General features: G+C 37.8%; 3 protein-coding genes and 1 non-coding gene across 5 annotated transcripts; 2 read left to right on the top strand and 2 right to left on the bottom strand.

Annotated features, from left to right (window-relative positions):
• Nucleotides 1-160: 160 nt before the first annotated feature.
• LOC126800046 (uncharacterized) lies at nucleotides 161-1,701 on the bottom strand. Its single transcript, XM_050527331.1, has 7 exons — nucleotides 1,565-1,701; nucleotides 1,327-1,373; nucleotides 1,189-1,240; nucleotides 969-1,031; nucleotides 780-823; nucleotides 551-608; nucleotides 161-470 (listed from the first exon to the last, which is right to left on the bottom strand). The coding sequence occupies exons 1-7, from the start codon at nucleotides 1,628-1,630 to the stop codon at nucleotides 420-422; spliced, it is 381 nt and encodes a 126-aa protein (XP_050383288.1). The 5' UTR covers nucleotides 1,631-1,701; the 3' UTR covers nucleotides 161-419.
• A 173-nt stretch (nucleotides 1,702-1,874) lies between these two features.
• On the top strand, nucleotides 1,875-3,885 carry LOC126799435 (cinnamoyl-CoA reductase-like SNL6). Of its 2 annotated transcripts, none has more exons than XM_050526637.1 (5): nucleotides 1,875-2,222; nucleotides 2,489-2,658; nucleotides 2,971-3,177; nucleotides 3,265-3,418; nucleotides 3,504-3,885. In XM_050526637.1, the coding sequence occupies exons 1-5, from the start codon at nucleotides 1,967-1,969 to the stop codon at nucleotides 3,818-3,820; spliced, it is 1,104 nt and encodes a 367-aa protein (XP_050382594.1). In that variant the 5' UTR covers nucleotides 1,875-1,966; the 3' UTR covers nucleotides 3,821-3,885. The 2 variants fall into 2 exon arrangements, with proteins under 2 accessions (XP_050382594.1, XP_050382596.1); XM_050526639.1 differs by having other exon boundaries at nucleotides 2,495-2,658.
• Nucleotides 3,886-6,124: 2,239 nt separating this feature from the next.
• Nucleotides 6,125-6,221, bottom strand: LOC126801289 (small nucleolar RNA snoR1). The gene has a single exon (XR_007672784.1). It is a non-coding gene; the product is annotated as a small nucleolar RNA snoR1 (small nucleolar RNA).
• A 1,771-nt stretch (nucleotides 6,222-7,992) lies between these two features.
• Nucleotides 7,993-14,874, top strand: LOC126800125 (uncharacterized). Its single transcript, XM_050527412.1, has 2 exons — nucleotides 7,993-8,187; nucleotides 14,188-14,874. Exon 2 carries the CDS (start codon nucleotides 14,223-14,225, stop codon nucleotides 14,862-14,864), a length of 642 nt encoding a protein of 213 aa, XP_050383369.1. The 5' UTR covers nucleotides 7,993-8,187; nucleotides 14,188-14,222; the 3' UTR covers nucleotides 14,865-14,874.
• Nucleotides 14,875-15,938: the final 1,064 nt, after the last annotated feature.

A 15,938-nucleotide genomic window follows, 5' to 3' on the forward strand; every position in this document is an offset into this window, starting at 1 on the left:
CTTCTGAGCTTTGGCTATGGAGACTGGTGAATGGTGATCTGGAGGTCCAGAATGACAATGTTTACATTTTCTGTACAGTATTGTATAATAGATTGGTGATGAGAATGTTTACACAGATGATTGTCGAATGGTTGGAAATTCGAATCACTGCGCTCTAATGTCATCGATAAATTCGATATTAATGAGAAACATCAACATAATTGTTCTCTTCAAATAAGACGATTAGTATTCTCACCACGTAAACAAATAAGCAAGACAACCCTAATTTTGGTTTCCAAATTTTGGTCTGAAGTGGACAACGGAAAATACAACTTTGATGATGCTTCAAAAGAAGCTACTATGAGTTGCGGTGACGGTTTACTCCAGCTATGAGAACTAGAGACTTCAATGGCAAACTCCATTAGTTCAGCAACACAAATTTACCAAAGACGATTCTCAATTACAGCAGAAACAATGCCTTTTAATGTCTCCTGCATGATATAACATGAATTCAATTTGCTGTTTCTAACAACTTGACAACCAATATTCATAAAACTACAACAGTTTGTACCACTGAATGGTCTTTGAGACCAAGAGAAAGCATTAACGGTCGGGAAGAGCGCGAATTACTGCAAAACCAACCCAATGCATCAGAAAAATAAAACTCCGGCTGGAGTTTTTGATAGAAAGATGCTATTAGATATGTATGTCGAATGGCGTACATGAGAATATCAAGAAATCAGTTTCCTATATATTCTTTAGCCAGCAGTCTCTAAATTCTATAAGATATGAAGATGTACCTGATGTGTTCCACAAGTTGACGAGCACATGCCTCTAGCATCGGCTGCACACAAAACAGTAGATTGAGATCAGTACACAAGTCAATCACCAAACTAAGAGCTATAGCATCGGCTGCACACAAAACAGTAGATTGAGATCAGAACACAAGTCAATCACCAAACTAAGAGCTATAGCATTGGCATGATTACCTCATCTCGCTTGCCAAAGATTACAGATACGCTGTATGTTGGATTGAATGTCGCCCCTTCCTCCTTATTGATCAACAAAGTATACACCACATTGCATGAGGTGATGTTAATCACAGGCAAATATATACTTGTAAAAAAGGTTATGAGGAAAGCAATTTGTTCTATGACGAATGTAGATATAGAAGCTTATAGCAACTTTAGCACAGAGAACTGTAAATGCAGACCTGGCTTGCAGTATAGTCCCCACAGCTCCTATTTGAGTGGCAATAACATGAAACGTATTTCATAACATTAGAACTGGAAACAGAGACCACATTAAGTCCAACACAAGCGAGACAGGAACCCGAAAAAACTCACAAGGAAGTGATCATCATAACAGCAAATCACCACATCTGTTTTGATCCCCTGCCAACCATAATTGCTCGATTTACATAACCCAAAATCATCTGGGTCTCCAAAAACAAGAAATTGAAGCTAATAATGATAATGCATAAACTCTTAGAGGCATTGCATCAGACAGGTTGTGGGCAACAACCAAACGACAAGAAAGATGCGACACCAAAGCTATTTCCATGTAATGAGTGGGGAGGTTTTACCTTGATTTCCAAAGAGAACTTCCTATGGGGAACAGGGAAGCTGATGTCGTCCATGACAGAACACATATATAGATTGTTCGGACCTATAGTTCAAAAAAATTCTAAAATTTGGATATACAATCCAAAATGAAAGCAATTTACTTCAGACTTAACACTAGGGTTTGCTAATGACTTCCCGAAGAAGGCTTAATTTCCTTGTAGTCTTGTACTTATATATGTTACACGTGTGGCCCACATAGAATGATTTTCATTCTTCTATTATTGAGGACGTGTTAATAATACTTCTTCCAGAGGAAGAAAACTCGCCATTCTTTTTCTCCCTCGCTTCCATATCAAACAGCAAATTACGAAGAAGAAAGCAGCAGCAGAGTGGTGTTTCGGTTCTTGCTTCAATCAACTCAAATGGGGATTGCCAGTTTACAGGAGAGGGAAGAAGATCACGAGCTACTACAAGAGCTCCGCCGCATGCTGGTCGCCACCGCCGGCCAAGACAAACCACAGCTTCCACAAAAGTGCTTCTCCTCCAAAAGCGCTTCCACTGATGACTCTGAAGAGAAGCTGGTCTGCGTCACAAGCGGCGTTTCCTTCTTGAGTCTCGCCGTAGTCAACTGCCTCCTCCTCCGCGGCTACTCCGTCCGCATCATCGTCGATAACTCCGGTAATTAATTAATACCTTACGTAGTCAAACCGTTAATGAATTATAATAAAAGTTAATCATTTATCAGGTCTTTGTCTTAAGGAAATTGTTATTAACACACTTTTTTTATTTTTTTTATTAATTAATGTACCATACTACTTCACTTGATTCTTATTGGCTTATATTATTGACGGGGTGTGTCAATAACAATTAAGGGTGTGTTAATAACACCGCCATTGTTTAACCGTACTATAATCTTTAGTTTGACAATTTGTGCCGACCGGAAGTTGCAGTGGACGTAGAGAAACTGAGGGAGATGACGACGGCGAACGTTAACGTCACCGTAGTTATGGCGAAGCTAGCAGAAATTGAAAGCTTGTCACAAGCATTTCAGGGTTGTCGAGGCGTCTTCCACACCTCTGGCTTTACCGACCCTGCTGGCCTTTCCGGGTACACTGTGAGTCCATCTCTCTGTTCATTGTGTACTACTGATGCATACATGTTACCAATACTATTTTGAGCTAGAAAGTCATCTAATAATGCTCAATCATCAAACCTAATATATACCTAAAGCAATTAAATCTTGCTTCTTTTTCTCAACTTTGGTACTCCAGCGATTGTAAATCAAATAATCTATGTTACTTGACTGTATGCAATATGCATCAACTTATTGTTATAATGTCACATCAACTTATGGCGTGTATGTCACGGTGTTAGATCACGGCTGTTTTTCATATTGTAACTTGGATTTTTGAAATGTATGGGTTAGAAATCCATGGCTGAGATAGAAGTCAAAGCCAGTGAGAATGTGATGAAGGCGTGTGCGGTGACACCTTCAGTAAGAAAATGTGTGCTCACTTCTTCACTTGTAGCTTGCGTTTGGCAAGAGCAAGATAACTCACAACATGACCTCTTCACAATGCCTGTGATCAACCATGAGTCCTGGAGCAATGAGTCACTCTGCATAGACAAAAAGGTTCGTCATTCATCCAAAACTAAGCACCAGTTGCTTGTAGATTAGGGTGTTGTCAATACATTCAACTCTTGATTTGAAACATGGCAGCTATGGTACGCTTTGGGGAAGCTTAGATCAGAGAAAGCTGCGTGGACGGTAGCAAAGGAAAATGGGTTGAAGCTGACTACCGTGTGCCCAGGTCTCATAACCGGCCCTGAATTTTGCTCTAGAAATCTCACGGCAACAATCGCATATCTCAAAGGTACCACACTATCCGAGTCCAACTGCACTAAACGTTTTTATCAACGAGATCATAGACTACAATGTTCTTGGCTTTTATTGTGCAGTGGCACAAGAGATGTTCCAAAATGGCGTGTTAGCAACAGTTGATGTGATGAGACTGGCAGAAGCACACATTAGTGTGTATGAAGCAATGAACGCGTCGGCCTTTGGTAGATACATTTGCTTTGATCAAGTCATTACAACAGAGAGAGAGGCAGAGAAGCTAGCAGGGGAGACTAGTATGTCAAAGACCAAGATATGTGGACATGATGGAGGGTCCACTGATCGTCATATTAGATATGAATTATCAAATAAGAAGCTTACAAATCTCATGTCAAGAACACTGAGAAGTTGCTATAACCAAAACCAGCAATACTATTAAGTTCTACTCTGGGATCTAGTCCCTTTTTGTTCTGGTTCAGCGATTTGAGTTCTAGTTTGCTTATTAAGGCCCAATTTGGGATTGATTTCTGACGAGACTGCTTCCGTTTTCAGACTTAAAATATGGTGTTTGGTGAAATCTTTTAAAGCAGCTTTTAGTCCAAATTGTTTCTCCTAACAGTTGGTTTTGAGAAGCTGTCATTTCATTGCTTTTGGAGTTGTTTTGGAAAACACAGAGTAATAGTAACTCATTTAAATGAATTTGTACCCAACTACCAACTATGTCCTCACTCTCTTATAAATCACACAAACCCAGCTATATTCAATTTAGCTTATCGTTCGCAAAAACCATCTCTTACTCCAATTCAAGCTTTTTTCTTCGTGCTCAAATTTTGGATATGGTATAGGTTTTTGTTATTTCCATTGCAATCCCAAAATTTCCATCTTTAAGTTTGATTCTATGGCTTGATTCTCATCTTTATGAATTTTTGTTTATTCAATTTGTTGGTATTGAATTTGAATCTACAGTTTTTGATTTAGCCTCTTTCTAAGCTTTAAAAGAGGTCGTAGAGTTGAGTAAATCTTATGCGGATACTTGCTGGCAATTCGGATACTTCTCATTTTTAATATACAACAAATGTCCTTTGGTTCTAGAATCATGATTTGAATATCAACCAAATTAGAATGGAAAAAGAAGTAATGCAAAGTGGACAAAGGACCATTGTATTTATTTAGAAATAAAAATAAAATTTTAACTTAATTCTAGTAAATCAAAATATTAATGAAAATTTACCATATACATATATATCATTAATATCAAATAGTGAAAGTGAAAGAGGAAGCCAAAAAGCTGTATAGTGCAGGTTCTGATTTCATCAGGGTCAGATTTTATAAAAAAGCGGTGAATTACTCAAATTGGTTCTCGGTTCTTGGAAATCTATGACATCGCCTAGGGCTGTAAGTGGGCTTAAGCCGCTCGTGTTCGATTTGTATTCGACTCGATTTTAACTCGATTTGTATTCAACTCGACTTTAACTCGTTCGGTTTGAACTCGTAAAACTAAACGAGCTAAACTGAAACTCAATATTAAACCCGACTTTAAAAATGAGTCGAACTTAAAGAACAAATATTCAGCTTATTCGATTCGTTTAACTCACGACTTAATTGGAGCTCATTAAAAACTTAGTTCGTTTATTAAACTTAACTTAATAACTTTTATAATATATATATAATATAAATTTTATATGAAAAATAATATTAAAAATAATAATTAAATAAAATTTTAATCTTATTATGCACTATATAAATAACTAATTCGATCCGTTTCATAAATTTTTGACTTCCATCCTCATGGAGCTTATTCTATTATTCCATTCTTTCTTAATTAAAAACATTTTTATATGATGCAATGACATTAAATTTTGAATTTCTTAATTCTAAAATATTAATTTCAACTGATTGAAGTCAGCCGAGCTTGAAAGCCGAGTTTGAACATGACGGAAAAAAAACAAAATTTTAACCCGGCTAGAACTTCAAATAAAAACGAATCCATCAACATAATTTCTTATAAAATTTTAGTTCTAGATTATTTTGTTGGTGGCTAAATTGTTGGATAATTATCATTTGATCCATGTCCATAATCATACACAACCACAAAACTATTTTTTGGAAGTTCCTCTCGCCCAGCAGCTTTAAAACAATTCTGCCCACAGCTAAATAATGCCAAACTGGGCCCAAGTCCTAGTGACTCGGTATGATTCAATTAAACGACGGGAATTAAATTACCAAATGCTATCAGTTAATGTCACAAAGAAGAGTATAAAATCTGTATCTTCATATCAAAACAGCGATTTGTCCAAATTTCATATTTCGCAACCTAATCGGCAGTGATAGATTAACTGAGAACCCAATATCAATCCTTTGGTATTAAAGATTCTACCTTTCTAAATTTAAAAACAAAATTTAAATCCATGGACATGTTAGAGTTGCAAGCATTGTAAGGAAACCAAAGAAAAAGAATTTCAACTAGATTGAACCTTGACGAAAAGAACTGTCCAAACAATATCGTGAACTAAGCAACTTGATTACAAAAGCTACAAATATTCATGTTTTGTAAGCAAAACTAAGACTTTGAGGAACTATATACCAGGTGGTTTCCAGTATAATCTTCAGAAATTAGCAAAACAAAAGCAATTTAATAAAACCCATGTTTCTGAATCAATCATTCATCATATCAGATGATGCAAATCTACGAACCAGACTGAAAACAGAGAGAGAGAGAGAGAGAGAAGAGATTAGAGAGAAAGGCTCAGAGAGTTGCTAACTGTGCTCAACGAAGAGCCCTGTTACAGGCACTTCTCATACAAGAGGTGTCAGAAATTTAAGCACTCATCATCTTTGCCAAATCGTTTTAAACAAGAAAATAAGAAAAACAGAGACTAAACGGAGAAGAACAACAGAGGCGAACCTTTTTCTACTAGGGTTTTACGAATGAGTTTTATGTTTGCTTCTTGCGCCACTATATATAGCTTTGAGGTTGGGCTTTTAGGGTTTAACAACCACAGTGAGCCCATAGTTTGAGCCCACAATATATGAGATTCATTTCTATCGACTTAAAAGTGACGAATCTCCATTGGCATAAGTTTTAAGTGACGAGCCAAGTTTTGGCTCAGTTGGCAAGGGTGGACTGAAGGTGTATCACCCACATAGATTTGATTCCTGCTGTTAGCAAGTCTCAACGTTCGCAATTTATAAATTCTCATACGAAAATCCATATTTGAGAGTTATGTAATAAATACGTGTATGTCGTAAGTCTTTCAGACTTGAAGTTGTGAGTTTGTCATGCTGATAGTGGTGTAGCGTAATTAAACTCTCACCAAAAAAAATTCTATAAAAAGAAAAGTTTTAGTGACGATTCTCCATTGGTAACTAAATGGAGCACTGCGATTAGTAAAACTGTAAAAGTTATATGGTGCTAACGAGTAAGTAGTTGATAATGGTGTTTTTAGAAACACTATAAGGTATAGGGAACACATTTAGTAACGAGTAAGACGTCTTGCTTAGATCGATATAAATTCATGAACAACCTTGATGGATCGACATGCATAGTGGTGGTCATGATTCATGATTGGTATTTGTTTAATGTTGATGTTGAATGAAGTTGAATAATATTGTGAACGTGTGTGTGTGTGTGTGACGGAAAGGTGGCTAGGCCCCTAGGTCTGGTTGAAACTTGCGATCGAACAAAGGACATGCATACAGTAACATTGTGCTAGCTGGTCATACAAATATATAACGATATTCCTCATCCTAGCTAGCTACCACCATTTGTTTAATGAAATCATGCAATGCCCTTATGGGAACTTAAAAAAAGTAGGGTCGAGTTTGGTTCTATTTTGTTTTCAATTGAGACCAGTAACAGCCATAAGACTTATATTTTAGCGTTACAAGAAAAAACATTCGGTGCCCTAATGCGTTCTATGTATTTTGAAATCATACGAACATTATTGTACTGTGAGTATTCTATGTATTCCAAAATCATGCGAACATTATTGTACTGTGAGCAAGATAAATGAAGTAAAATCAATTGTCAACTTAAGATTTTGTATACATAGCCTACATCGAGTATCATAGACAATCCCATGATTTTGCTTCAGTTTTATTTTCATTTATAAGAAACTCGGTTCATGATGGAGATCATTTTGTTTGGAATTGCAACCACAAGAGCCCTAATTGCATGCATTAATACTCGCATTCAAATCAAAGAGAGCAAGAAGGTCCGAAATCTACAAATAAAAGTCCAAGAGTGGAAGCCGAGCTTGGTAAGATTGGAACAGTTCCCTATATTCGCTCTGTCTCTACCAGTTAAGCTCATCGGTACTCACTCACTCATGAAAACAAAAACCAATGCCCCATCTCGCATCTCTCTCTCTCTCTCTCTCTCTCTCTCTCTCTGTGACGACTACTAATTTAATTTCCCATTTCTTTAATCTATCTCCAGTTCTCGACAGAGTTATAAATATAAGAAAATCTTTTGCTTTTAATTTCAACAAAAAGAAAGCTTGCAAGTCAGTAGCTACAGTACTAAACAATTCATCGTAGAAAAGCAAAACCAGAGTCCTCGATCACCTCGATCATCTGAAAGGGAGAGAAAGAGATCGAGTTGAGTGCTGATTCTGCTTTTGCAGCAGAACAATCCCACTTATATAAGCAAATCAGAACAGGATATATATCTCGATGACTTGAAGCTCTTTCAGATCAGATCACACAATATTCTTCTTCGTCTTCTTCTTTTGGTTCTTCTATTGCTACACAAAGAGACCAAGCTTTCTCAGAACCATCATCATTCTCATTCCAGCTCCAATCAAGGTGCGTTCTTCTTCTATATGTCATATACATTTCCCATTTTCATTTCAATGATTTAAATTCATGTTCATTTCTCTGTTGATAAAGAATGTTTCATGTCATGCATATACATTTCCATTTGCATATCAATGATCTAAACTCATTCTCACTTCTGCCGCATTGACCTCTGCGAATCAAGAATGTGCATCATTTAGGATATGAGTCTCACTCTTGATCATATTATTCCATGCATATCAGTGAAAGCTTATGATGCTCGATCATGATAGTGACTAGTGAGCAGTGTACTCTAAATTTAATCTTTTGTTGATGATTGGCCAATTTACTGTGGATCGGCGGCCCCACTACTGTTTTACTTGTTTAGCCTTTTCCTTGTAAAACTATTCTGCTCGGGTAGAAAGTCATTGTCTCTCTGATCTTTCGGGAGCCTTCACTGTTGATCGGTTTTCAGAAACAAAACCATTAACAGATAAAAACCAATGCAGCTTTTAGTTATATTGGCGAGTAGCTAACTAGTAGTGGTAGTACAGTTCTACAGAACATGGCTACCTCTTATTTTATTTTCCTTTGATTCTCAAGTCTCAACCAGTCTGGTCTAGTTGATATTCTCATCATCTCAGATTCTCAGATCCACCCAGAAACTGAAATTTTATCACTGTATCATAAATGTAATGACATCATACTTCTCCATTTTTAACAAAATCAAACAACTTTAATTGGGTTTCCTGCAATAGTTTTTTACCAAATCTGAAAACTCCCCCACCTCATGAGTTTTGGTTTTCGTGTTCAGAGAATCTGCTAACGTGAAATTGATATTGTTTTCTTTTTCTGCTGTTCCCTAACATGTAAAGACAGAGTTTTTAAAAGATAAAGATAATCGTCAAAACTCAAAATTCAATGGGGGTACGTAGCATTATTCTAACCCTTATTCTAGCTGGTAATCACATTTACTAATTTTAGTTGAGTGGCTAGCTAGTTTCTAAACCAACCTTAGAGAAAAATGGCAGAGACATGAAGTGAGCTTGCATCACAACTAAGATGACATTGTTAGCTTTCAGTTGGGAGTAATGCTTTTTAACTCTTAGGCTTGCTCTTAAGTGAATCATTTGGTGGGAAGATGACATTTTCCTTAGTCACATTAGTGTTGAGACCTTACAACGTTTTGTTTTATCGAAATCAAACAGTTTTTTTACCTCACGGACTAATGGCCGTAACGGTTATTTCATTAGATAAAAAATGATTTTCTTAAACTAACTTGGCTGACTGTAACGACCCTAAAATTTCAAGCTTAAAAACTCAAAATTTTAAAATCGTTAAACACAAAATAATCTCAATGAATTCGAAATCATTTTAATGTCACAGCGGATCACCTCTGAGTTTAAAACATAACTCAGTCAAGCCGATTATTACAAACCAAATGATAATTCAACATATAACAAATGGAATTGTATAATCCTCACAACAACCTCACAAATAAAATCACACCAAATCTCACACACAATCCACGATGGAACCTCACCACGACTGGATGCGATCGACTTCGAGTCTTCGGAGTCGTCACTCAATCACCACTACTCAGCACCTGCGGAAGTATCCCCTACACCATTGAAATTGGTGCACCGGGATTGCAACACAAACCCGGTAAGCTTTACAGCTCGTATGAGTAAAATATTGAAATAACTCTCGTCTCATAAAAGACACAACTCCACATCAACACAGTATAAAGAAAATCATGAGAAAACGAGCAACCCATCTGGTTATTCTAATATTTTCACAAAATGGTAACTAATGAGCGCTGGTACACATCTGTTACCCCTCACTTAGTATACCGCTGATGTTGGGTAACCACCCGCCACCCAACATCCAAAACAAGCTGAGTACCCATGAGCAGATAACCACCCGTTACCTCCCATGCAGTACTATGGCAGACAGACTAGAGCTCTAACTGTATCGTAACTTTCGCCCGGCCAAAGGCTAGGTTCCGACTTGCCTCACATGTACAATAATCTCACATCATATTGTACCACACATCACGTCCGAAGACAAATCACAATATTTCACATTTTCCGTGATAAAATCACATGTACAATAATCTCACATCATATTGCACCACACATCACGTCCGAAGACAAATCACAATATTTCACATTTTCCTGTGATAAAATCATGTACAATAATCACTCATCATATTGTACGTTTTAAAACTTTCACAATATATCATAATAAAAATCATAACAGTATATTATATAGCAAACTATATATATTCGTATTTATTTACCATTTATACAATATATACATAGTCCACTATATCATATACATGTCATATTTCATAAACACCTGAAAAATTACGTACGATAATCTCAATCATATCGTACCATTAAAATCACACATGCACAATTTTTCTGTCACCGAAATGACTATTTTTAATGAATTAATAACAGTATGTAATTTAATGAACTATATATATATATGTATTTATTACCATTATACTATATATACGTAGTCCACTAAGTTATATACATGTTGTAATTCATTAAAATAAACACACATGCAAAATTGTTGAATCACCACGAGGGTAGATTCGTAATTCAGTGAGATTTTACTCACCTTATCGACTCGAGCGTGATTCCACAATTCCCGATGATATTCCTTTCCTCGATTTAATGATCACCTTGAACAGATAAGAAAAGAATTTAGAATCGTTTCGTAACCTTTAAATGCCGAAACAGTAATAATCGGTTACTGTTCAGCAATTTTCGGTTTTACGAAGTTACTGTTCACTATTCACTATTCACGGTTACTGTACAATACTCAATTAATACGTATTTCTGTACGTATAAGTACTATATACGTATTTCTGTACGTATAAGTACTATATACGTATTTCTGTACGTATAAATAATAATACGTATTTCTGTACGTATAAATATTTAATACGTATTTCTGTACGTATAAATATTAATACGTATTTCTGTACGTATACGTACGATTTAAATGTAAATACAAATTCAGTAAATAAAATTTACTAAATTACCCTTTTACAAAATTACTTTTTACATTTACTGAAAGTAATTTATATTTACATTTACCGAAGGTAAAATTTAATTACATTTACCGTAGTAAATAAAAATTACATTTACATTTACCGTACACAGTAAATTACCAAAATACCCCTTCAGTCAAAACTAATTACACCGCCTCACACGGCGGCGCGTGTGGCACACGCGCCACCTCCGGCCGGCAGCGCGTGGGGCCCACGCGCCGACGCCAACCAAGGCGCGTGTGATGCCACCGCCGCCGTGATTCTCTCCTCCTCCTCCTCCTCTTCCCTCCCACCACCACAAACCCTCCTAAACTAGCCCACGCACTCCCACGCGCCGCCTCTAGGCGGCGGTAACCATCTATTCTAACCACTTCCGATCTACTTCAAAACCTTCCAAATACAATCACAAATACACGACCAACAATTCCAACAATCGAATTTAACCAACCCATACCTAAAACACGATTTGATTCGTTGATTGGATCGGATCGACTGTATTTGGATCCCGAGAGCCACGCCGAGCTTCACGGTGTCGCCGGGACTGCGCCTTGCTTGTGGGGTGGTCGCATCGTGGTGGTGAAGTCACAGCTGTCGTCGGTGAGGAGCACCGTACTCGGAGGGCGGCGAATCGTAGGTGAGCCGAGAGGAGGCGCGAGTGAGCAAATCGGTGTGTGAGAGAGAGAGGAAGTGAACCGGTGAGTGGGAGAGACTCGGGTAGAGGCACGATAGGGGAGAGAGTGAACCAAGAGAGGGAGAGAGCTCGGGGTCGAGAGGGAGAGGGAGAAGCTCGAGAAGAGAGAGAGAGAGAGAGCCGAGAGAGAGAGAGAAAAGAGAGAGCGGCGGAAAGAGAGAGAGAAGTGAGATGAGGGTTTCTGATTAAGGAAACCCTAATCCTATAATTACCTATTTATACTAGTTTCCAAATCGGAAACTAACTTCCGACGTTAATAACTTTTACCTCCGACGTTCGATTCGAACGCGTCACATATCCACGAACTCGTATCGACGAGCTCTACAACTTCCGTGCAGAAAGTTTTCACAACCGAGCGACGAAATAAAAGTCGATAAATTCGTTCGGAAACGTAACGTTTTCTTATTAAACGTTCTCGGAACGTTTCCGTTCCCGTTTCGTAACGTTTGCAAACAATTATATTCGGTTTAAATCAAACTTCACAACTTAATAGAATTTAATTCAATTCAAATATTGTTTGAAAACGAGGGTTATTACAGACATGATTTCTCCACTCCATATATATCTATTTATAATCTTTCAGACACAAATTAAAGAAGAACAAAAGAAAAAATCTCTTGTCCTCATCTTCTACTAGCCTGATCTCACTGGTATAATTGCACGTCTTGATGTTGGTAGTAGCTACTGTCTTGAAATCTCAAGGATAGACGTTATATGATACCTTACAGCAAACTGGAATACTGATAGCATCTTACCTTTTTTCACTGTCACACTTCTAAGGTATATCATTTCGAATCACATACCAATTCTGACAAATATTTTGAAACTTTCCCAAGTATGTTTTCTTTCCACCTCCTTCAGCAGTTGGCTTTTACCATGATTTAGTTTTACTCTAAATAAATCCAACCTTTGTTTGGCATGCACTAAAAGTACTAGGATAAACCGGTGAAATGAAATCACTTGGCCATTCATAGTGCATGTAAGCATGTTCGAACAGAAATGAGTTCAACTTCCATGTGTTTACCAATGTGAAACCCAGAAACTAATCAACAGATTTTGTTTCATTCCGTAAGACTAAAGGTACGATTAAAGGAAATTATGATAATTTTCCTAAACTAAGTTAGCAGAATTTTCAATGATGTAACACTTTAAATACAAATGGAATTGAAGAGTTATAGTAATAATTATTTCGACAAGAAAGCAAGTAAAGAGGGTAGGGTCGATGGATAGGACTGAACATGGAAATGTTGCAAAGCCAAATTAGGGATGGGACATGGAGTTATCATCTTATTTCTGAAAATTACAACTAGAGAAAATAAAAACCCATTCATAGTTTTGGTCTCTACCCTAGTCTGTCTCGTATTACTCCATGTCTCCATTATACCATTTTCAACATAACATTTTGCTGCTTTGCATTAAAAGGAAAATGACTGTTACCCACTCATATTCACTTTAACAGCTAACGTTCAATTTCGCTTATACTTATCCTTGCCCTCTACAAAGTGATTGTGTTAGGACAGCCCTAGAAATTGTAGGCTAGAGAGAATTATTTGAGTCAGTCAATGGTCAATCACTTTGGATCCACTTAAATTTCGATAATTAAGATCGTGGTTACTACACACTTTTATGTACCGATATTGTTTTCAGCTCTAAAATTCAATACATCTATTGAAATATACCAACTTGCTCACCTACCGAGAGCATCGAAATCATGGTTGTGCTAAGGTGTCTAATTACAACAAAGGATACCGAGGGAAATGAATAAATTTCAACTCACAAGGTTATTCACCCAGTATCGATATAGATTCAATGACTTGTTAATGTTACATCAGTCTTGAAATCGATAAGAAACACCAAATAATTCAGAAAAATTTTAGTTCTCAATCCATGGATGTTGGATTCTGAATTACAGTCCATATTTGTTGCATGAGTTTTAATATGATTTTAGATACTTTGCTAGCTAGTCGATCTCTTTATCGAGTGTATCTATGCATGTTTGATAAATGGTATAAGGTTGAATATGATTTGAGTTTCATCATGGTTCAACTTCTGTTACCTGTTGTTAACTGCGGGTTTCCCTGATCATTTACCCGGTAAAAATAAAAATTACTTATATTACCGATTTCACCCACCCTCAAAATTACCAGGTGAAAATTTGATGCATGAGAATAACATCGTATAAAGGTCCACAGAAAATCAGGAATGGCCTGGCCTTCCTCTTCCCCTGAAACTCGGTAAAGACTCACTCTCTCTTTCTCTTATTCGCTTCCAGGTTTAAAACACGGGTCAAGTAATCCGCAACCCTTAATGGGTCACCAGAGCCCGACTCCTCCGCTGCCACGTAAACACAACGATGGGCAGTCACCGGAGTCGAGCTCATCGGACAGTGCAGCCACCGCAATCAGCAGAGCGAAGAAGAGCCGCTACCCTGTAGACGACGACGACGACGGCGCCGGTGATCGTGTCGAGTGTTCCGGGAAGTACTGCCGGTCATGCAGCGCCGGCATGATCGCCGATTGCGTGGCGCTGTGCTGCTGTCCCTGCGCGCTGGTCAACCTTTTGACTCTGGTTTTCGTCAAAGTGCCGTGGATGGTAGGGAGGAGGTGTTTGAGGTTAGGCAAGAACAAGAACAAGATCAAGAGCCAGGGGCAGACACGGAAGTCGAAGCAAAAGTGCAAGAGTAAGAAGAAGACGAAGCATTGTGGTCAGATGAGTGGTAGTAGTAGTCACCGGCAGAGGCGGTGCGCGGTGGAGGAGGAGTTGCCGGCGGAGATAGCGTGCTATGCGTTCGGGTTTGATGATCGGGAGGAGGAGAAGGAGGAAGAGGAGGACTGTGTGAGTAGTGCAGAGAGGGTATGGTTGGAATTGTACCAGGTAGGGCACTTGGGTTTTGGGAGGGTTTCGTTTAGTGGTGGGGGTGTTCAGGCTGTGCAGGGAAAGTCCAATTAGGGGACATGAATTGTTGTTATGGATTGTATTGATCAAGATGAATTAATCAGAGCCTTCACACCAGTTTCCTAATTAAACTTTCCTTTAGTGATTCATAATGTTAGCAATTTTATTTTATTTTTTCCCAATTTGTTGTGTCCAGGTTCTTGCGGTTTAAGTATGGATTTGTACAGTGTTGGTGTTACAGACTTACAGAGAAAAGAAAAAGGAGAGGAGATGATTGATGAGCAGAAGGCAGCATGCTGCCAAGGGAAAACTTCACATCATCCATTCATGGATTTGTTGCTGAAATGATTTGATTCGAGTCGAGCTGTCAATGAGTCGGATTTGAGTTACATCGAAGTGTTTAACAAGTCGTAAATGAAGTTGTGTACGTTAAATAGAGCAATCCGTAAAGAAAGTAATTTGCAAGCTGTTTGATCGGTTGTTGTGGAACAAAAAATCATACAATCCACAAATTACTTCATATGGTTTGGAGTGGGGTTATTTTCTTTTGTGAGTTCGTCAATTCAAGAACCGAGTAATGGTTGGTCATCATTTAGATGAAGAGTGTAGGAAACAGATTGACATTTTACAAATCACAATCCACAAAAGGAAAGCTGTAGGCTTTCTGAGAGCACCGGATGTGTGGGAGGGAGCTTGAAGCGTTTTGAGGCTTCGATCATAGAGATTGGCCTTAAATCATTCCATTTGATATGTTGGTTGGTTGAAAAACGTTTAAAATGAGAATTATCTTGTTGAAGACTAGTTGAGATGAAAATTTATACAAATAATCTACTTATATAAATCTAAAATCTAAACCGTTTTGATGAAAAAATATAATTAAAATATATGTATGATTAATAATGAAGTTTTTAGTCCTCAACAAAATATTACTCATCGGAAAATCTCCAATATTATTCTATCATGTACATTGACGTTGATACAGGGGCTGGCTGGCTTTTATAACCAGACCAGAAGCCGGTAGTGATGACGACGACGGAGCACCAGTGCTTTTTGGAGCCCAATTCTATTCAGTGACAACCATAGAAAACACCTGCAATCGATGATCCGACTGTGGCCCTGATCATGCCA

The sequence above is a fragment of the Argentina anserina genome, chromosome 6 (assembly GCF_933775445.1).
Source record: "Argentina anserina chromosome 6, drPotAnse1.1, whole genome shotgun sequence".
Lineage (NCBI taxonomy): Eukaryota > Viridiplantae > Streptophyta > Magnoliopsida > Rosales > Rosaceae > Argentina > Argentina anserina.

What these genes read in the sequence shown, in the direction of transcription:
- LOC126800046 (XM_050527331.1), bottom strand. Translation starts at nt 1,630, where the DNA reads ATGTGTTCTGTCATGGACGACATCAGCTTCCCTGTTCCCCATAGGAAG. An exon ending in CTATACTGCAAGCCAGGTCT is followed by an intron (nt 1,032 to 1,188) that starts GCATTTACAGTT and finishes TTGATCAATAAG; the next exon opens with GAGGAAGGGGCGACATTCAA. An exon ending in GTCTCAAAGACCATTCAGTG is followed by an intron (nt 471 to 550) that starts GTACAAACTGTT and finishes TATATCATGCAG; the next exon opens with GAGACATTAAAAGGCATTGT.
- LOC126800125 (XM_050527412.1), top strand. Translation starts at nt 14,223, where the DNA reads ATGGGTCACCAGAGCCCGACTCCTCCGCTGCCACGTAAACACAACGAT.
- LOC126799435 (XM_050526637.1), top strand. Translation starts at nt 1,967, where the DNA reads ATGGGGATTGCCAGTTTACAGGAGAGGGAAGAAGATCACGAGCTACTA. An exon ending in CTGGCCTTTCCGGGTACACT is followed by an intron (nt 2,659 to 2,970) that starts GTGAGTCCATCT and finishes TGTATGGGTTAG; the next exon opens with AAATCCATGGCTGAGATAGA. An exon ending in AACAATCGCATATCTCAAAG is followed by an intron (nt 3,419 to 3,503) that starts GTACCACACTAT and finishes TTTATTGTGCAG; the next exon opens with TGGCACAAGAGATGTTCCAA.